The 23594-nt window shown below is 39.2% G+C and overlaps 1 gene segment (V, D, J or C); it reads right to left on the bottom strand.

Annotated features, from left to right (window-relative positions):
* Nucleotides 1–1216: 1216 nt before the first annotated feature.
* LOC140716311 (Ig heavy chain C region-like) lies at nt 1217–11434 on the bottom strand. The segment is given in 7 exon segments: nt 1217–1656; nt 2517–2825; nt 3056–3361; nt 5550–5944; nt 6792–6904; nt 10871–11178; nt 11335–11434. Coding segments are annotated over 7 exon segments (1869 nt in total).
* Nucleotides 11435–23594: the final 12160 nt, after the last annotated feature.

Raw genomic sequence — 23594 nt, 5'->3', positions numbered from 1 at the left:
TAATGAAAGTTTAAAGTCAAATATCTGGATTTCGGGAGCTCTAATTCTGATGTAAGTTTAAACATAGTTATGTATATGTCTCAACTAATGTTTATATGCCTGCAATTTACTGAGGTTTCATGCACGGACGTCTAATAAAAGGGAATAACGAAATAATGAATGATATAAATTATATAGATATATCCTTTCTCCAACACTTCCGAGAAAGTCATGTTCAAAGAAAGGTGTTCTATCAGACTAGTCTAATCTGTGAAAGCTGATATTATATTGACTGAGTTGATATGTGATTGTTACCCTACATCCTTACTTAATTTCATATCTTTTGCCTCCACACATCAACTAACATGATGATACAGAGGAGTACATTTACTGAAGAGTAAATTAAATACACAAGCCTGAGTTTCCTCCCAGAAGGGTTCCCTAGATATTTTTTTCTCAATTATTGGCCCATATCTTTAATTTGTATGTTGTTGCTATATATTCATGAACAGGAATTGACCGTGCATTCTCTGCTCCAGACTTACGTAACAAAGTAGTATATTCACTTTCACGCACAGTTTACGAAGACAATATTCCCAAGGTTTATTCATAAATCTATATTTGCGTGTTTGTTACTGACTGCGTCTAAGTTCAGGGGTATTTGAGTAATGTGCCGGTGCATATTGTTGACCTGCTGTTCAAACCACATTTTTCGGACTGCCGTGTTGTGCATATATTTCAGATGTTGGAAAGAACATTTTAAGAAACTTAAGCATGAAGAAAATGGTGACCCCTTCAGTGTACTCTTTATTATTAGGCCAGGATAATGATTTATTTGATACCGGCAAAATAACTGCCTTTTAGTGTATGCATGGAAACCTCGTCACCGTATTGTGCAAAACATATGAGCAGCTCTCGGGTGCAAAATGTGCTATACATTTCTCCCAGGACTGATATTCACTACAAAGCGCAATGACTGACGCTGTTTTACGGTTGTGAATAAAGCGGAAGCAAGAAGATGGAAATAGGTAGTTCCAGTACTCTGGATCCGACTCTGGTAAAATTGTGTTCTAACGTCTCTTGTAATCCTCTGTTGACGCAGCTATACATTGTCTTATAACACTTGGTGTATAGGAGTCCACGTTTAAAAAAAATACTCGAAACCCTCTAAGGCCTTTTTTTTCAAGCTTTAGAAACTAATAAGAGTTCTTGCGGACAGTGCAAAATTTGCTGGAAAAATATTTATTGATACTTATTTAAACATGTAATGAAAACGATAAAATTATCATTGACAATAATCGACAGTATCCATCAATACAAGGGATATGTTGACAAAACTGGGTTTACCACTGGACCGATTAACGGTTTTTGCGATGGTCTTCATCGGGAGGGTTTCATGTGCGACAACGCAGGAGAAAGAAGCACCTCGCAACCACTGTACCGAACGAACAGACAACAAGCTGTACATGAAGAATGAATTGTTGCCGTTCTCTGCCGCAACTGCAGTATTCATGTAGTTCTGTGAATCCACACGCGTGTCATCGACCGTCCAAGTGACGAAAATCCTTCGAGGCGAGAACCCTCTCACTAAGCAGGTTAGGATGACGGAGTTCTCTGTGGACTCTTCACTTATTGGCGGAAGAAGGACAGAGACGGAAGGTTGCTGAGGATGCACAGCTGCATAAAAACGGGAAAACAATTAACATACCGGGAAGTAATGAGATGAAAAGATGATAGTTTAGAATGGAAGAAATGGTGATTGGGCAGAAATATTAAAGTACTGCGTTTCTCTTCTGTATTATTTTTCTGTAACAGAGCTTGTGTTTGGGGTAAGAATAAGCTGTCGTGGAGGACAACATCCCTTTCCAGTATAAGGTACTAGGCTCTTCAAGTAACCGAGGCCCATTACAAGAGTATTTGGCCCCTCCAATTAATGTTAATCTTTATACTATACGGTTCTCTGCTGAGAGTTCAATCGTATTCTTTGATATCATTCTTAATTTTAGGACAGGGGAATTTTTCTGTTATCCTGGCACATGAATTAAACTTTATCAATTCCTTGAAGTGCCACGGAACATATTCACAAAGGGTAAAATTGAGTTAAACTTTCTTTGGAACAATGTTCCAGCGACATGATTATGGACAGCTAAGTACTGCTAAATTGCAGAGATAATGAAAGAGGGAGGTATTGAAGAAAGGAATTTCGACATTCTTGGAGGGAGAAGGTAAACAAATTGGATATCAGCAATTTCGCTCTGATCTATCTCTATTTTCCTGTACAGCTTAAACGAACTCAGACTGAATAGGATGAAAGAGCATCTCATATTCCGACGATGGTTTCAGCAGATGAGGCAGTGTACATAGTGAGGATTAAACAACCAACATGGTTTGCTGGGACACGGCAACTGGGAGATTTTTCACGGATATTGGCAACCTGCTGATTGGTCTCCACCAGTGGGTTTTATTAACTTTAAAGAAAAAAGTGCAAGATTGCCGCCCCCACAAAATAAATTCATAAATTACCAACTCCAGCTTACCTTCTTCCTTGCGGATGTATGCTCTTCTTGAGGTCGTCATTTCTTCATGGCTCACCACACATTCGAATACGACCCCACTCAACCAAGATTGTGTCGAAATATTTAGGTTGCTGATCACGCTATGGAGGGAATTTCCTGGCTGGTAGGCAATCTCTGATTTCAGCTCATTCTTGCCTTGCATCCAAGACACTTGGACGCCATAAGGCGCATTAGTGATGAGGCATGTTAAGGTGACGCTCGCCTCTAGTAAGACCTGCTCCACTGGTGGTTCTTGAATTGTTACTTGTATGTTTTCGCTTGAGCATGAATCTATGGCAAAGTAACATCAGTTAAATACCCACAACTGAATCGAGAGTATGAAATTAATCTTCTGAGTGTGAAAAGGGATATGAACATTTATGATTACTCCGTCTCTGGACAGTTCTCTCGAAGAAAATAATATGCTGTACCTTGTTTGTCCTAAAGTCAAGAATTGCTAAATTTGGACTGAGCTCGACACTCACAGTGACATGTGGACTTTTCTCTGATACGTCTCTTACCTTGGGTATTGCTGATATTCCGACTTTGCATGTAGTTTTTGTGCGTAACCTGGCAGGTATAGACAACGCCTGCGAACCATTCCTTCCCCGTGAATGTCACCTGGCTTGTGGCTGAGAAGTTCCCATTCACCGTAAAAGCAGGGGAGGTGACGACGCTGGAATTCACCGGCTGTCCATTTTTCAGCCAGTGTACGGTGAATTGCGCCGGTTGAAAGTCGATGATAGAACAAACTGCTGTCCCTCTTCTGCTCCTCCTAATATCTTCAGGGGAGTTCACGGAGATAACGACAGTTGGATGATGCACCTCTAGGTTTTGAACAAAATAAACTTCTTTTTAAATTGGTTTCAATATGCAAGACACCATTGATGAAGAAATCCATTAATCATTGAGGATTTCACAACACAAGCAAGAAAATAATTTAGTTGAATTACACTTTCTTCCGACGGAGTATCTGCACATGTCTCACCATATTCTAGTAACTAGCTGTAGAACAAATAGTTATTTAGTTGTGGAGAACTGAATGCATTTTCCATGTAACACGTTTTTCCGTCTCTGTGATTGTGGGTCTCCCTCCAAGGCCCTTAAAATGGGCGCTTACAATGCTTCATGAAGTAAGTTGTTCAACATTTCAGTTAGCATTGGAGATAATCTCGTGTCCATCCAGGTGAAGGTGTGACTGCAGAAGGGCAGGAGGGGAGGAGATGCAGTTATGTGGAAGACAGAAATATTTGTTTGGAAAGATTGGCCTGTAGAAATGTGTAGAGCTTCACCAGAAGTAGGGGGGTGGGGGTGGGAGTGGTTGGTTTGTTAGAGAAGCTGGGTAGGTTTAAGTAATATTCGGTAGGGCTAGCCGACATAGTGTAAAGAGACCATGAGGAAAGATAGTCTGTTGAATGGGTTGAATCGTAACGTTTTCTCATGAAAAGTATGATATAATCAGATCATACATCAGTTCTTGGAAATGAGATGATGCTGGAATTTCTGAAAGTAATATGTCCAACGAGAGACGGAGGGAGTTAAAAGAGGTGGTGGAATAGCATTGGAGATGAGGGTTGTTATCACAGCTGTGTCTCGGGTGAAGTCATTGAATGATCGTTTACTGCTACATTGTGCGTGAAAGGTACAACGAATATAATGTAATCACGCTATTAGATGTATTAAATTAATCCCACCGAGAATGTAACAGAAGCACATGTGTAGAAATGGAGGCCGATGGGCTGGAGGGCTATAAAGGAGAGGTACATAATATTTTACCAGAGGAACCGTGGTAGATGTAGCTACAACTTTGGCGGTGGCCGTTTTGTTCTTACTGGTCACAGGCTTTTTACTAGGTGACAGTAGGCCAGCAAATATTATTATTTTGATAATGAATGTTGATCGGGATCTGTACAAACGATTTCTGTAGTGTTATATGACGTGGGGAATGATGTCCATGATAATGTTTTTTTTTTTCTTAGAGAAGACGGCAGAAGTGGCTTGTGATTGTTTTCTACTGTTCAGTTACTTTATACGAGCAGGGACTCCAGCTATTATCAGTACTCTTCAAAGGTTGTCAGTCTGGCTGCAGTGGACTCATAATCAGGACGTGCGATGCACAAGTTGCTCATATATCAATCACCAACTGCTCTCACCGTTTCCATTAACACTGATTGTAGAGCTAATCAGCTGCTACATCTTTTCCAATGATGGCATATATACCAGCGGAGTGAACTGGCGCTTTGACCGAGATATTTTTCCAACCTACAATGCGTTAAGTGAGAGGTAGGAAAGGAAATGACAGAAGCAGAACGTTTGAACGCCTTGGAAACAGATATATTAGAATCATTTGCAATGCTCGCGGTTCAATTAAACATTTGACAGCTATAATGGTTGAATCGGTAAAATTGATCTTGATATGGTTGAATTCCTCGATGCAATAGATAGGCCTATCCTGCGCTCTACTTTTCTCCCTGTTATATTCGGTGTACTTTTGAAATATCAGTAATTAGATTTATAGATGTTCACTTGGTTTTGAACATTGTGCGGAGAACAAACAAAACACATATTTAAAGTGTTCCAAATTCAAGAAGCGTTTCGCGATTTCTAGCACAGTTCTTATTACTTCAGAGAGAAAAAAAAGGATAACGACTTGCTCAGACATCCTGTGTTGCTCGCATAAGTTTGTTCTGAGAACTTATAACTGAGTTAAATGCCTGTCTTTACAGTGGAAGTTAAAGCAACTAGGCGTTATGTAAGTACAGATCTATGATAATGACAAATGAAGAGCAAATGTGTGCCACAATTGGTAATACATCTGTGGAAATAGGATCAACATGTGCGTTACAGAATGGTATCTGGTGGTCCAAAGGCACAATGCAAAAGGAATGTGTCTTGCAGAATAGGACCTCCAGAAGATGTTAATGCATTTTCAATGTAATTGAAATATTTCTCGTCTTATTTTTGATCCTTACATTCTGTACACGACTTTTACCCAAAGTTTATCCCAACCCTCACCTTGAGGAGGCATTTCAACTTCCTGGACTGTGTTATTATGCTGAACGACACAATAGATGGCGCTGCTTCCCGCTTGTGTCACGCTGACAGTTAACTTGCTGCTGCGTGTATACGTTCCTTTCTTGTTCAACACAGCCGGATAGGTATTCATTCCTGTTGTGATGTTCGTTTCATCTTTCTTCCAGTAGACGATGATACCCACCGGGGAGTAATCCGTCGCCAAGCAGCCGAAGGTGACTGTTTCATCGGCATTGGATTGTTCACAGGAAAGGAGAGGGTAGATGGTGGGTGCAGAGTCTTTCGCTGGAAGAACATGATCACATAAATAAATTAACGTTTTATTTTTGGCTTTTCCGATACTCGAAGAAATATAACGTATTGTTCTCGGGGGGGGGGGGGGGGGGAGTTAGTTTCTATTTGCCGACACAACCATAATCATATACTAATTTATCGGCACAACCTTCATATTTGTTCCAATCACAGGGAAATACAAATAGCATCCACTTACCTTGACGTGCTTGCCACTAATATATGCTCAAAGCATTCTCTGGTGAACACGATAGGATATCACCACGTGTCAGAATTAAGTCAATGTCTCCTGTATATGCCCGAGCTCTCGTCATCATGGAAATAAAACACCTTTTCACTACATTTGTTTTTGTTCTTCTTACACTGATTCTCTGGATACCAGCTATAACGAAGCCTACACAATAAACAGATCAACTAACGGGCATACAGATACCTATACCTTGCAAGTTTGGCGAAGAGAATCGTGGATTCTGACATTTTAGAAGTTTGTGCTCTTAGTGCCAGTCAACCATTTCAACGTGAGAGTTTATTTCGAAAAAAAAGTCGGAGATTAATTGGAGAACACCATCTCGAGTGGCGACGAATTTGTCATCACTGTAATTCCGTGTGGTGATCGGCTATATATATAAAATATTCAAAATAGATACTATAGATGCAATAGTACTTTCGGCAGTGAAGTAAAACGCCAAGCTGTGTTGATTATACGGAGCTTTTAAAAACATGCAGGCAAATAAAAATTCAGCGTAGCATTCATCTTGAATGACCATTGCCTCAATTATTTAATTTTAAAGACATTCTCCAAACATAGATTTTTCACACAATGCTATACTATGCAATAGTATGTAACAGAAAACTGTAAAAATCGGATAATTTCTCGGAAAGCATGATACTCAGGTAAATCGATTAGCAAATTTTCATGTTATCAAATCTTACTGGACAGGACAGTAGTCTGTGCCAGAGATACACGTTTTTTTATCATCTGGCCGGGTCCACTCGTCTCGAAGTCCAGTGAAGGTGCCACTGCAACTCCGGCCGGCACAGTCACACTGTATTAGAATAAGTCAGATATTCGTACTGATGTTAGTGACGATATTTCGTTTTGCCTGTTTCAATTGTATATGTTTAAACACAGAGGGGTATGTCTGTGGAACACTCTTCAAATTGTAATAGAAAATGCACATACATGAGCAACATTTAAGAAAGTATTAGATACCCACATAGATAGAGAAATATTTCGAGGGCAAAACAGCAGGTTAGGTTCATTGGAGATCAGGAGAAGAAATCTGCACAATTGTGTGGGCCGAATGGCCTGCACTGTGCTGTAATGTTCAATTTCAGCAGTCTTATAGATTTGAAATTTTTGGGGTAAACCATTAGACTTTAAATTTTAGTTTAACGACCCTTCAGTCATAACTCCAATCAAATTATTGTCAAGTTGAAATAATAAAAATGCTTGTCCCTCCGTTCATCTTGTATGATCCACATATTTAAAGAAAAGTACGACGTTTCATTTAATCTTAGACATTTATTTCTTGCACTTTTAAATGTTCATACTTAAGTTAATATTCTAAATTTCAATATTTAAATCAAAAACATTTGAATGAGTTACTGTGTGGAGGTATGGGTAAGTAAATACAAAACAAATACAAACTCGATTGCTCTACTCCAAAAGAAAGCCATGCGAATTGTGGATAAGTAAGTTGTTGTGAGCCAAACAATCCAATAATATTCAAAGAAATACATCTAAATTCAGAGAGTTTGCAGATTTTAAAGTAATACAATCTATGTATAAAACAAAAAAAAAGGACAGTTACCACAAAGTATCCGAAGATTGTTCAAAAAGAGAGAAAATCAACCTGATTTGAGAGGAACAGGTATATTTCAGAAAGAAAGGATAAGAACAAATGTTATAAAAAAGTATTGTATTTCAGTCAGAGGGCTGAGTCAATGGAACAGTTGTAGTCAGAATTTAAAAACATGCACCACACTTAACAAATTTAAAAGAAATATAAAAAAATGAACAAATATAAAATTAATGATTTAAAATGAATGGGAGTAAAGTAAATTAATGATACTGGGAATTAGATATTGTATTAAAGGATTATGATTTTTTTCTGTTTTGATATGATGTTTGACATCAATTTTTTTATATCAGTAAGAGGGGTAGAGGTAATAAGCTGTATCTTCTGCCTGCTCAATTTCCATCTGTTTTAAACAGTTTTAATATTTAATTTTGCTATATGAAATCATGATAGAAAAGGATGGTTTTTTAATGTATCCACTGACCAAATAACTCATTAATTCTGCTTTTGCGTTAATCTGTTGTTACAATTTATAAAGTAGAAATACTTGCTGCTTCTCTAATCGAAAGATCAAAATCAGCAATAGAATCCACTATACAATCGCATTTTTTAAACAATGCCACTCCTGCCCAAAACTTAAAATAATGCCCTTCGAAACAATTACACTGCAATGACCATGTGGTTTATTTATTCATATCACTGATTTGTCTACAGTTTATAAATTATTATAATAACCCACAATATAACAATAAGAATTTTAATTTATGGACTGTATTTAACAGTTAATGCCGTCTTAGCATTCCTAAGATACTGGTTAAAGTCTCCAATACATGATTTGAAATTATTAGTAATGATATTCCTTATTTGTGGCTGATGAAAATCCGTTTCTTTTCGTATTTGATTCACTTAATGTATGCTGGTGTTTGGATCAATGAGTGGCAATACGATTCAGCTGTACATCTTATACTTTTTCAAACCGTAGCTATTATTTAACTGCAATTTGCCGTAATTATTTTGTCCTTTAAGTACAAGAAATAGATCAATGTAAATTAACTACACCTGATGACAAAAAATGACATAGATGTGTTTCAACTTAATCATTAAGATCAATCCCCGTTACACTACTCATTCGGCGGGGTTCACAACCCTATATAACAATTAATTTCGCAGATTCAATTTTTTTCATATCGAAAGAAACACCTTCTTAGTCGTGATTTTGTGGTCTATTGTCTAATTTCAAATCTAATGACGAGACTTTTTAACTATCGGATCCGAGACATTATGAATGCGGAAACAAATGCTCTGCACATCGATTTTATGCAGTCCTTTGCAAAAAAGAGATGTCTAACAGATTAAAAGCCTCAAGGCAGTGAAAAGAAAGTGAACACGCATTACCTGAGATAATGCTAAATATCAGACAATACTTGAATTATTATGCCATGGATCGCTTCATAAATATAAAGATTATGTTCTACTGTGATATCACTTCTAGTTGCAACACCACGATATGGATTTAGATGGATGCATGCAGTGTCGAGTCTGTGATCCTTGAACTGCTACAGATCTGCAGAGCTGCAGAGCTTCCTCTCTGCAAGCCATATTGGGAGCTGGTTCACTATCGATAATCCAATTCTACTAATGAATTCATATATTCACAAAGGACGTTGCATTATACATTCATTCGTGTTCTGTTTTATTCTACGCAGATAGGAGCAATAGATTGAAATGGAAAATATTCCATTGTACCGGATAGACATATATAACTGAGGTTAATCGAAGCTGCAGTTCCAAACAATCTAAGAGCATCGGGGTGTTGTAAAGCAGGCATGTTATTATTTAATTGAGTAAGTGAATACTAAATCACAAATACTTTTTATATCGACGTGTCTAAAGTAAGCTGAATTCCATAATCTCCTTGCGGCATAATCACAAATTATTTATCAAAGCGATATTCAGCGAACGTTCAATTAAAGACAAAAATAATTAGAGTAAAGAATAATCAAAATCAGAAAATAAATATGGAATTAAAATTCAATAAAGCAGTTTTTTGAAAAACAAGTTTTTGCTACTTACCGGCTGTCACTGTCAACGTGGTACCTTCTCCCCAGTAACGCATAATATCACAGTGATATATTGCCTGGGTTGCATCACACAATTACCGGCTCGACAAATGACATGCAAAAATTCGACAATTGTGTATATATTCATAATTCAATAAAACAAGCTATTACTGATTATTGGAAAACGTTAAAGGATACTTTATTTTTCCGATAAAAGATAACTTAATACTGTATGTCAGGCATGCAGCCGAAATATCATGAGACTTCTTCACAGATAAATGGCGAATATATCCAAGCTGGTTCATTCGGACTAATTAGTGTTTTGTGCATAAGTAGAAAGAGTGCATCAAGAATTATATAGCGAAACATCGAATGAAAGAAAAAAAAACAACTCAAGTACATAATTAGCGATCAGAAATTTTTTGTATTGCAGGCACACACTGTGCCGGTCATATGCACAGTGACACAAGCCCTGACAAATAATCAGCAGCTTGTCCGCTAATGTTGTTCTTTCGCATCCCATCCATAGAAAACTTCGCTTTCGTGGAACATCACGACATTTTTCTTTTAATTTTGTTGCTTTTTTACCGATATTTATAAATGCTCCCATGGATTTTTTTCAGTATCCATTCCGCATCCTTTCTTGCTCTGCTGGTATGGTCAAGAATCAGTAGACTACCTCTCTAGGTTTTTGTACGGGAAATTGCGTGGCTTACAGCAGAGTGTGCCTCGGTCTCCGCACAGTGAGATAGACCGAACAAAAAAAACTGCAGATCCTAACAGGCACTATTTCCGCTTGAAATAGGCTTTGAATCTATTTTAAGTTATCCGACAGATCACAAAGTGGATTGAATTTTAATTAGATCAATTATTTTTCTCTCCCTGTACCGTTCACATTGAACCAAACAAAGTGTTCTACTCCACAATAATGAACAGCTGATGTAACAGTGGAGAAACAGGAATAAAATGCCACATCAGTGTATTTGATGTTATGCGACATACTTCGGAAAAGATCATTGAAGAACATTTGCGCTCATTCTATGTCCTGTCATTGTTGCAAATAAAATATTTACTCACTGCTAGATTATGATAGCAAATATGGTGTTTCAACCCACCGTTATTGTACAGCCTAGACTCTTGTTCGCCGCACTGTGCCTCTCGCACAGTAATAGACAGCAGTATCGTCCGTTTGTAGCTGGCTCACATCAACGCTGAACATGTTGTTTGTGTAGTCTTTGGACGGAGTGAATCTGTTCTGGATACCCGGGGCGAAATACTTGCTTGAAGAACTGTAGTATGCAAGGAGCCATTCCAGCCCCTGTCCAGTGACCTGACGAACCAAGTGTATCCAGTAGCTACTGAGATCAAACTCGATGGGTTTACAAGTGAGCCTCACGGATTCTCCGGGTCTGGCAGTCTCCGCTGGGGGCTGAGTCCACACGACATCGGAATGGACACCTGTAAGTTAAATACAAAGAAAGAAACGTGACGATCAATATTGAGACAGAGACTCTTGTCTTTGAAATTTATAAGGTAAAACGCTAGAGATTGAACGCAATGGAAGATTGACTGAATCTAAGACAGTGAGAAATGTTTCCAATCCAAATTACGCACGGGTTAATAAAGCCAGAAACACGCCGACTGAAGCCAGCGATTTCATCCTGCTGACGAATTCAACCGGAGCGACTCTGCACAGTACTTGATAGCATCCGACTGCGGGGACTTTGCACTATGGAGGGATGGCTGACATTTAAGCAACCAAATACATGGACGCGATAGTGGGCGGAGCCTATAGGATCAGAGGTATATTTGCTTAAGCGATGTTACATCACCCACAAAACAACCAGCTTGAGTCATACCTTCAAGGTTGGTAGCAATTAGAATTTACGCAATGACTACATTTAGCATTGAACCGCCTCCTGCCACCCGATTCACGACTATATTGATTATCATCCCACTTATTTATATCAGCAACAAATTTCCAGATCATGAAGAGTATAACGTTTTTGACTAAGATCAATCCCGTGTGATTTTCAAGTTCAGAACATTTCTCAGTAAGTTCGAGCTATTGATGCTGAAAGTCATCTTGAGTAAGATAAACATAAATGTCCGTAGTATGTGATCGAGGGATTGCAAATTTATTGATTACGTTTTCCAGGCGTGGAAAATGAAATAAATTCAAACTCATTGCAACCGTTATTTTTTGTTGTTATTTTCCCTTCTTCATTTATTTGTTAACAACGTGGCTCAAATCTGCAAATATTTCATACCCGACTGTGTGGCAGTTTAGATTTACTTAAAATTACTTTAAATTAGGTAACATATAGATCATGTCAATACTGCTTTCTTTGCACAGAAATGCATTTGCAAATGTATATATTGATTCATACCTCCTACAGACCTTAAACCGTTTAGCGCACTTTTAAATGCTACTTAAAACTTACCGATGCTTAAAAATGTCATTGTCAAAGATGCAATTTCAATGATCATGGGGAGTCTAACACGAACATTTGCAGAAGTAAAAGCATGGACGGATTTTGATTCGAAATTCAACCGTTACGGTATATCAATGGGTGGACGAGAAAAAGGGTAGTACATTTTCTCGCAGTTGATTGCTTGTATGAACGGCAGTTCCAATCGTTAATGTGATCGAGAGCATTTTTTTTTAATTACATGCTAAAACAAAAGTACCTGGATTATTCGTTGTTTTACAGACGTGTTAAGATAATTCTAAAGCCTGGATGAAGGCGAACAGTGAAAACTACGTAGGAGACAAAAACACAAACTGTAGAATGTTTCCAATAAACAAAAGGAACAGAATGTCACAAGCGGAGCAACAGGGAAATATATGACTATATAGATATATAGGCAGATAGAATTAAAAATACATAGATAGATCGGTATCTAGAGATAGTTAGATTGATAGGTAGATCGATAAATAGATAGATAGGTAGATAGATAGATAGATAGATAGATAGATAGATAGATAGATAGATAGATAGATAGATAGATAGATAGATAGATAGATAGATAGATAAAACAGTCAGAAATACAATTATTTATGTGGTTATGCAGCTATAAATGACAATCTTGCTACAAAGATGAATACTGAAACGTTGGGTACAGATACTTATTAATCAGTCATTCTCTTGTCTTTCTGTACATACATATATTGTGACTTTATTAAATGTTACTACTTTCAATAAAACTCGGTCCATTCAACGTCTGTTCGGTCTAAAGCATACAGTGGTTTAGCGATAAATGTCGACAAATTCAAGCGTAAAAAGAAAAAAAAAATAATAAACATGTTCTCTGCTCTCAATGTACAGTGTATCGAAGAAAGTTCATTCGATAGCACTGTCCTTTTGTCTCTAAATCAGTCCATTCGAATTAATCGAGGACAGTGGAAGCAAACAGACTAATGTTCTTTCTTCTTCCTACATGCTATGTGATGAAGTCAGCCACTTTGTGAAAACATACTATTTTCTATTTTATCAGCTTGAAGTGCTTCGTTTGGTTAATATTTTGAAGACGTCATAATCATGTTCCTGGTAAATTGCTGGACTAGACATCATTTCCAAATATATATAATTGTATGATGTTCTTCTGCTGCATATAACATGCAAATGTTGTGAATGTTAGGTTAGATGATTGCTTGCAGTTATTCGATCTGGCTGCTAATTGAGAATAAATAGACATCAATCATCGACGGTTTCTGATGGCAACAGAGCAACAAATAGATGCTGCATTGGAGCAGAGCAGCAACAAGGAAAGGACAGACAAGCACATAAACTATAGACAATCACACTACAATGCAAAATTGGATTTGATAAAGAATCGATATGCATGCGGATGCATCGTGTGTAATGTAAAAGGTAAATTCGATGAATTACCAGCGCAGATGGAAGTGTGAACAACCCTGCATGGAACACATGGCGAGTAAGTCAGGACTAGGATGAAAGCCTGGACAGCGGAGAATACTGTGCCCACTCTATTCCACTGGTTTTTACTGAGTATTCCGCAGAGTCAAGGGAATTTAGTGGTTGTGAACATAAGACATTTATTGTATGAAATCACGTACTGCTTGTTTTAAGCAATAAATGTTCTTGTCCGTGAATACTGATCTGTCTGTGCCTCATTGACTATCGTGATAAGGAGTGACTCAAACAACAGTCTCGTATCTCTTATACCATAGAAATATTCAATGCAATAATGTGTGTAGGCTTAAACGAAAATATTGAGCAGCAAGAGTAACTTTGGAATAACATAATCGCCTGGATTGAAGATGATAAGACTGTGTCTGACTGTTCTCTGGAAGATGCCGTTCATGACATTTGTACTTCGAGATTTTTGTAATGCATGGAATTTAAAATATTTCCAAAATAATGTTAGAAGTAGTGGAGCAAGATGTATTGAGACTAACGTTGCAGCTATCTTTTATTATTTTTTTTTCTTCGTGGGCAGAAATGGCCATTAAAAATATGAACGACCTTTGAAGCATATTGACGAATGATTTTGCATTTTTCTGAAGTTATTTCTGTTATATTCTGTTGTAGAAATATCACTTACATATCTGTCCTTCAGCTATTGTACTTGGATCTGTTGCTGGTTTTGGTACTTATCAAAATCAGCTCTTCCTGGTTTTTCGCCTGTGGTAATTACAGTGTGAACGAGAGAGAGAGAGAGAGAGAGAGAGAGAGAGAGAGAGAGAGAGAGAGAGAGAGAGAGAGAGAGAGAGAGAGAGAGAGAGAGAGAGAGAGAGAGAGAGAGAGAGAGAGAGAGAGAGAGAGAGAGAGAGAGAGAGAGAGAGAGAGAGAGAGAGAGGGGAGAGAGAGAAGGATAGGAGGGATGGAGGGGTGGAGGGGTGGGATATTGATTGAGTTAATGCATGAAGCAGTTGCAATCAACGTGGGCATTAGTTATTTTAGACGCTTAGTTGAATGCGTGTGGCAGTTTATGCGTCTTGTGTAAATTTATTTTTGTTCAAAAGACTTTCGTTGATTTAATTCCTTTCGTGTACATTTTTCATTGCAAATCATTTTCCGATTAGTACGTTATTCAAATCGATTAGTTAACTCCATATGTACCTAAACGTGTCCCGATTTGAAGGAAGGATTGTCAGGTACAAATATGGACTTGACTGAAGGACCAACTCTGATAAATAGAATTCAAATATTTAATTTTGTATATATCTCTGGGTCGCAGACCGCTTCTACAACAGTCTTACAAATACTGCAGAACCTAACTGAGTTATTGATCTGACCTGGCGGAGCTTCGAAAGCACCTAGCATCATTATCAATGAAACAACATTAAAAAAATTGACACACGCATCTCCCCAAGTAAACTAACTTTAAAATTAACTGTATACCCTTCCGTACATTAAAATTAACTTCGTCTATCCTTTACGGCCTTCAATAATATTATACCTTCTATCGGGAGTCACATGGAACTGCGCAGTTTCAGTGCAAACAAACTGCTACAAAGCTTGTTCAGGCTGATAGAACCTACATTCCAGCAGGGCCCTAGTTACGTTCAATCAACACGAAGACTCCAAAACCTTCCTAGACTCTTGTGACTAGTATTAGCTCATACAACATCGAGGTAGAACGATATACCACAGCACAGGTCAATCGGCGCACGATGCTGAGATTTTGACCTGCTCTCGGAATAATCTAACTTTCCCTCATACATAGTCCTGCATATTTCTACCATGCATAAGCCTGTCGAAAAGTTTATTAAATGCCCCTGTATTTCCCACTACTATCACCCCTCGAACGGCTTTCTCGCACTACCGGTCTGTGTTTATGTTTTTTTTTTCTTATTGACATTTACAGTGAAATAGGCATTACAGCTATTCGACCCTCACCGCTCAGAAATTCCCTGTTTCACCCGAACCTATTCATATTATAATGTCCAGTAAGTCCTTGGACTGTGGTAGGAATTTGGAGCACCTCTAAGATAGTGTGCAGTCACGCCGAGAAGATGGAAAGTCCTTACAGTCAGCGGCGCGAATTGAACTTTTGTGAAGCATTTTGACAAGAACTACGCTACAGTACCGCCCCAGTTCCTTGTTCATGCCTCATATGCTTCCTTCCAATTGTTATGTTCTTGTCCGGAGACGCATCCCGGGTCCTGATCCGGTCCGAACACTCCGGATTCCGGGTCTTGCAGACGTCCCTCCTGTCAACCATAAGCCAAACAAGATCATCTTGTCTTAAGGTGCACCTGTTGCCTATCAGCTGGCAGGTGGATCTTGGGACTCTGGGACCGAGCCTAGTTGGGGGGACGTCCTGCTCTGATCCTGTTTTGTCCTGTTCGCTGGTTGTCTTGTATGAGCTGGCTTGCCATGTTCCGAGGTGTTTCGTCCCGTCTTGGAGGGCCCACGGCATCATCCTCAAGTTCTGTGAGTCAGCCTTGGAGTCACCCCAGAACAAGTTCCCTTCCGATCCCGTGACTCCGTCGGGTAGCCGTTGCCCGGCCGGGGTCTCTGTCCCCTTCCTACCCCTCACCTCTGATGGGTTGTGTCCGATACCTACCCAGGTGTCCCGCGTCTTGCCCGGGTCTTCGTTTTCCTGACTGGGTGGCGTCCCTGCCCAGGAGTTTTGCGGCAGCCCAGGGAGCTCTCCTGCCTTGCTACGGTCTACAAGACGCTGCCTAGCCACGGACTCCAAGACCAGCCAAGCCACGAACTACGGGATCCAGCCTAGGCACGAACAGCAAGACCCAGCCTCGCCGCGAACTCCAAGACCCAGCCATGCCACGAACTCCGGGATCCATCCTAGCCACGAACTCCAAGACCCAGTCTAGCCACGAACTCTCTCTGGACCCCAGGATTACCTAGCACGCCCCGTCTCTTTCGCAGACCCTCGTCTGCCCATCTAGTTTTATCCTTTATTTATTCCTGTCCTTCCCCTAGTACTTCAGTGCCTGCGTCCTGCACTTTGGTCCAGCCTCCTGTCCCCGTGTGACACAAATCATCTTAAAGACTCAGAATTTGCCATTTATCTGCTAGGAGAAAATGTCTCTGGCAGTCTGTCGATGTGTGTCTGTTATCACCTTGTACACCTTTGTCATTTCATCTCTCATGTCCTATCGCAGAGAAAAGCCGAAGTCCACAAAACAGTCATCCAGAAAGATTTTCTGCAAACGATGCATCATCCTGGTACATCTCGTCTCAAAAATCTCTCGGTTTTTTCGTAATTCCTACAATGAGTCGATCAGAACTCAGAACAATATTACCCATTTCATAGTGATGTTGCCTTAGATCATAAAAAAAACAAAGAAATGCACTTACATTAAATACAAAGGTCCAGATGCGGACTATGTAGATATATTTAAAACCGCATAATAAACTCCAGACTCATGAACTCAAAAGCACGAAGAACACGGAAAAGTATAAGTTTATAATGGCAAATATATGTCTACCTTTGACAATATATGGTGTGTGTGTGTGTGTGTGTGTGTGTGTGTGTGTGTGTGTGTGTGTGTGTGTGTGTGTGTGTGTGTGTCTGTGTGTTTGTGTACATGCACAGAATGACGATGGTCTAGGTACTAACAATCTCACCTCATCCTTTCGTCAATAATTTGGTGCATGTTTAATCCTGAACTGGGATCCTCCCCATCTTAATCTTATTTCACCGACCAGGCTTACATTTACATTCTACATATCTGCTCCATTTACAAATAATATTGGAAAGTTCACATTTAGGAAGTATCCCGTAACATACTCCTGCAGGCACATCTTACCTTCCTTTCCCCTTATTTCGTCCATGCATGTCTGCAAATAGCCTCCTACACTTGATTAATATTTAAAAATCCTGGGAACTTCCTCGCTATACTTGCTGGGAATTTTCATGCACCCCTGCAGTCAAAGAGATGAACAAATATATTATAAATGTAGGAAATGTAAAGATGCATTGTCTTGAATATAGCCTCCAGGATCCATATACTGTAATTTAAAGAAGTCCTTTAGATATTTGCTCTAAAGGAGGTTACAAAAAAGATACATAAGCAGAAACTGACATATAAAACTTTCAAATAAAATACCAATTGTGCAAATAAGTACATGAGACCACGTAATAAAAGTGCTTCTGTTAATCTGTTACGTGCAGAATCTCTTCTGGATTCTGCTGAGTAAATTTATCCATACAGATTCAGGAGCTGGATGAATTCAGAACAAAGATTGTTCTCGAAATCGACCGCGTGACATATGGCTTCTCTGCTTCCTGCGTGATTGCGGTAGCATGGATAGAGAAGAGAGCATGTCCGAGATAGAGTGAGACTTTGATGATGGATGGTGATTTTTTTTTTCTTCTTCTGGAAAAGTTCAGAGTAAAACATGCAGTCAGTTGCATTCTCTAAACTATTCAGATGTCGAAGTATGTCAAACCTCTGGTGAAGCGCCGAATTTGGATAAAATTCGAAGATAGCAAATGGGATATGCTTTTCAATATGCTCTTTTTTTCGCAATGACATTTACTATTTCGTCGCAGAACTGACATCGAAACACCAACTAATTTAAAATCCTTTTACCGACTCCAAGGCCCGTGCCCCAACAGGGACCGGTCCATTGACCTCCAGCATCTTCTTCCTGCTGTCGTGAATCAGACATTTAGAATTGCCTGCAAATTGCCGCCTACACTTGATTAATATGTATAAAACCTGGGAACTTTCTCGCTATACTTGCTGGGAATATCTTGCCGGCCAAATTCTTGTTGTTGTAATACTACTCTTCAACATATTCCATCTCCTTCTAAATGGTAGTTCGCCACGACATTGTTGAATCGCGCAAGTGCGGTGTCGTCGGCAAACATAAATACGAGACAGCAGCATTAGTCAGTCGAAAATTTTATATATGAATTGAATAAAGTCGGGACTATACATATGGAGTTATGTTGCACCAGTGCTATTTCTGAGCATAGAGTTTCGGTTTTTGCTTATATACATTATCTGGGTCTTTTTCTGAAGAAATTGCGGGTCATTTCATACAGAATTTATGAACTTCCGATCTTACAGCTTACTGATGCTTTTCCGTTTGGATTATATTTTTAATACTGAGCTGCAATCAATGAATGTGAAGACAAAATAAAATAAATAAGTTGTTGAGCTATCGTGGCAGTAGGCAAATACCCGTAAACCTTGATCTAGGTGACTCCTTAAGCAGAATTGACATGCCTTATGACCAACGTCTGCGAACACTTTACCATAAGGAATGAATAATATCGCGTTCTCCATGGGACCAATGTGATAGTAACCTGTTTGGAATAGATGAGTACCTCTGACGTCCAGACGAAGATTCTTAAAATATCGAGAGTACATTGTTATCTATTTCTGCTCTTCAATCCTCCGCCAGGTGCACCGTCTGGACCAGATGCTTTCCGGGGATTCTTCATGCTGAACAGTGCTCTTACAGCGATCAGTAACACTCAGATTGCAGAGTATCTCGGGTTCTCTGGGCTTCGTGACTATGCTAACAATTTCAAATACTCAAAGAGAGCATGGTTGGCATTGAGCTGATATGGAAGCGATTTAACAATAAATATATATAATATAGTTATATATTATATTATGCTGTATATATATATAGCATTGTTTTGCTTTGCAGGAGATAATGGCACTCAATCTCTGCCACTACACTCAAGCATCGTTTTGTATTTCATATACACGTTCACATTGTTGGGAAATGATAATCTTTGCATTACATCCAGAACTGATGAACATTCCTTCACTGCCAGCTTCTGCAGATTACTAAACTCAGATTTTATCTCTTTATACTTTTGCTTCAATGACTCAATGACGTTAGGAACACACTCGTAGAAGCTTGTGTTGATAACCTCCACAAAACCCAGGGCATATTGATTCAGTTCCACTGACGAGTCACTGAATATGGCCTTGTCCACCGTTTTCAACCAATTCCGCAGTCGCCATGTACCTTTCCTGACAAAGTTATCTCTGACCTCACTTCTGGGGTTTTGCTCCTTACTCTTCCATAAATTTACAGGTACGCAGAAAGATGTTCTGATTTCCTGAGGAATGGACCGGTAGGCACTCGTTAAATGGTTGGATGTGTTTGGTCTTCCTGTTTGTTGCAGATGATGTGCTGATGACAGCAGGGTAGAGAATTATTTTTGCTCGTCCTATTGAATTTCAACTCAAGGAGGTTAACGTCATCAGAGTAAGCAGTATGTTATTTGTTCATTGTGACATAAACTCCATCGAATTCTGTCGTGGATTTTGTCTTTGGCGGTTTGTAGATTGAAAAGATATATCACGATAGAGTACTGTCTTGGTTCGTAGAACGGTCGGCTCTGTATCCGACTACATTGCAGATCCGTCCGAACAGCACAGTGAGACATATATCGCCTGCTTTGCCCATTCCTAACGCAGACTTCCGATACATAAGGTGGATGGAAAACTCATCTGGTTCCAGTATCGTGTCCAGAGTGTGCAGAGAAAGCATGCTTCAATGAAACAGAGTGATGGCAACCTATCAGTTTCCCCGACACGAAAATCTCTACCTTAGTTTCTGTCAGAAGCTGTGGCCGTGTTTCCCATATAGTAAATCTGGAATAAACTCTTTTACTTGTCATTCAACTTTATATTCAGCTTCACTATATTCTTCTGACGCCCCATGTGATATCATCTTTTCAATCGTTGCTTCCCATTTATCATTCTTTCGAACTGAACACACCGTTTTTTCCGATATAAGGCGATGCAATATTGGAGCAGATTTAAACCATTCTGACCACCAAGTCCTGTCCGATATTCTATCTATCGATTTAATTATCGCTTATTCTTTCTCCAAAGAGGATTCTCATGCTTACTTCCGTACCTTTTGACAAACTGGATAAAGAAGAAGCAATTAAATACAACGTTAATGTCATAACATTCACAGCCTTTGCTGGCAGATACTTCCACAGACTGCTGGCTGTTTAGCTAATTAAATTCCTCCTTATCTCTATCTAAAGTGAACCCCTTATATTTTCAGATTGTATTCTCTGATCCGATATTGCCTTATCATTGGAAAATTCCTATTCTTGTGCACTTTATCTACGCATATTAATTTTCGATAGGTATCAATGAGAATTCGCTTCATTTTGTTCTCAAATGATAGCAAGTGCATGTCCACAGCCAACAAGCGATCCACAAACGGTTAGTTCTTACTGCGCCAACAATACTGGTGAAATGCTCAGGACCCTCTCCATTGTCAGCTCATCCTTTCTAAGATATAGGTTCCCAATTTGCTTACAATTCTCAAGGTGTGGTCTGACCAATGCCTAAAATAAGCATCAGTATTACACGCTTGCTTTTATATACTACTCCACTCGAAATGAATAAAGTATTGCATTTTGCTCCGACAATCGACTCAAACTGCACGGTGACAGTTCCTCTTTCCAACGCCAGAACTCACAACTCACTTCCAATTTCTCAGTTTCCCTCGACGTTCGTTACAGTCTATCTGTTTATATTATTCAGCCAAGTGTCTGAGGATATCGGCCACTGCACTATAAAACATGGGCCACGTTATTGACAATTTTCCTTAATTGTCTTCATATCTCTTCCAACTTCAGGTCTCCTGAATGTCCTAAATCAGTAAGTCCAGAAAAAACCTTTCCTTCCTGTGTTCCGTGTGGCCTCATTCATCGCTACCTACGCCTTATCTCAGCCACTCATAAATGTGAATGCTTTTCATGATTATTCCTTCAATCTTTGTCATTACTGCCGAAACATTCCTTTCCGCACATTGTGTCGCATGTTCGACGTACATTATATAGTCATCGATATTTTCTTTGCCGTATAAACGCTTAAAATAACATTTTTTTTAAAAAAAGTGTACAGGAATTAACACAAAATCGGAATCGCAGCTGTATAAAGGATATTCCGTACATTTGACATATCTCTCCACGTTTTACAATCGTGGCATAAGCACATTGCCACATACTGAGCCAGAAGTAACACATTGAAGATGGTGTCAGTGATGATGATTGGATCATCCTTCAACGCAAAACATTTAAATTCTCTCTAAGGCAGTATGCTTTAGATGTCGCTCATTTCTTCCCGCATTTCCCTGACGCCAATAATTATTTCATGCGATTTAGAGTAGACTGTTACCCTGTCAAACAAGTTGTCTTTCAATATATTCTATCTTATACCGAAGCCCAAAGCGATCCATTACACGTTATATCACAGGGTACTATTGAAAACTAAATTATTAATGATTCCGGCACTGTTTCCATAAACCACGCAAATATTACAACTGCAGCTTCTTTACGTTTATGCTGCTTCGTTTGCAATATTTTGGATTGATGGGATATGCTCTGACGGGTATTGATGGGTGTTTTCTTGAAATGAATGTACCCAGCATCAGACCTAGTATTTGTAAAGAACATTCAGAATAAACAGAAATGGAATGATTAGTAAATAAACACTTATCTCAATCTTCAGCGCGAGTTTTTAGAGGAATCTACCAGGAAAGTGGAGGAAGGGAAGGCTGTGAATGTTGTATACATAGATTCCAGTAAGGCCTTTGACAAGGTCCGCATGGGATGTTAGTTATGAACATTCAGTCGCTAGTTATAAATGGAGAGGTAGTAAATTAGATTAGACATTGGCTCAATGGAAGAAGCAAGAAAGTGGTAGTAGAGGATTGTTATTCTGAGTGGAGGCCTGTGACTATTGGTGTACCACAGGGATCAGTCCTGGGTCCATTGCTATTTGTCATCTATATCAGTGAATTGGATGATAATGTGGCAAATTGAATCAACAAATGTGCGATGATACAAAGATTGGAGGTGTTGTGGACATTGAGGAAGTATTTCAGAGCCTGCAGAGTGATTTGGACCAGTTGGAGGGATGGGCTGAAAAATGGCAGATTGAGTTAATGCGGGCAAGTGTGAAGTATTGCACTTCGGAATGTCAAACCAAGGTAGAACATACAAGGTAAATGGTAGGACCCTGAGGAGTGCAGTAGAACAGAGGGATCTGGGAGTACAGATACATAATTCTCAAAAAGTGGCGTCACAGGTGGATAGGGTCGTAAAGAGAGCTTTTGGTACATTGTCCTTTATAAATGAAAGTATGAGTATAAGATTTGGAAATAATGGTGAGGTTGTATAAGATATTGATGACACCGGATTTGGAGTATTGTGTGCAGTTTTGCTCAACTAATTACAGGACGGATAATAATAAGGCTGAAAGAATGCAAAGAATGTTTATAAGGATGTTACCGGACTTGAGAAACTAAGTTATAAAGAAAGGTTGAATAGGTTACGACTTCATTCCCTGGAGCGTACGGGAATGAGGGGTGATTTGATTGAGCTGTATACAATTATGATGGGTATAGTAAAGTGAATGCAAACGTGCTTCTTTCCACTGAGGCTAGGGGAGAAAAGAAAAAAAAAAAGAGGTCATGGTTTAAGGGTGAAGGGGGGATGTTTAAATGGAAGATGGGGGGTGGCTTCTTCACGAAGATTGTGGTGAGAGTGTGGAATGAGCTGGCAGATGAAGTGGTGAATGCAAGTTCACTTCTGACATTTAGGAAATACTTGGACTGGCATATGAAAGAGAGGATTTTGGAGGGATATGGCTCGGGTGCAGATCAGTGGGACTAGGCAGAAAATGGTTCGGCACAGCTGAGAAGGGCCAAAAAGTTTGTTTCTGTACTGTAATGGTCTATGGTTCTCTGGTTCTATGGTTCTCATACAGAAAAGATCATTGGGAGTTATACGGGATTAATTAATCTATCACTGGAAGAAATTAGACTGCAGTCAAACGGCGTTGTTAGCCAACATTAGATCTGATTACCTTTAACTAAGCGTCAGGAAGGAAGCGCTTATGGATATTAAAAATATGTGACAGACGATCAAACGGTGCT

This window comes from Hemitrygon akajei, chromosome 25 (assembly GCF_048418815.1).
Source record: "Hemitrygon akajei chromosome 25, sHemAka1.3, whole genome shotgun sequence".
Lineage (NCBI taxonomy): Eukaryota > Metazoa > Chordata > Chondrichthyes > Myliobatiformes > Dasyatidae > Hemitrygon > Hemitrygon akajei.
This window is presented reverse-complemented; position numbering and strand designations above follow the sequence as displayed.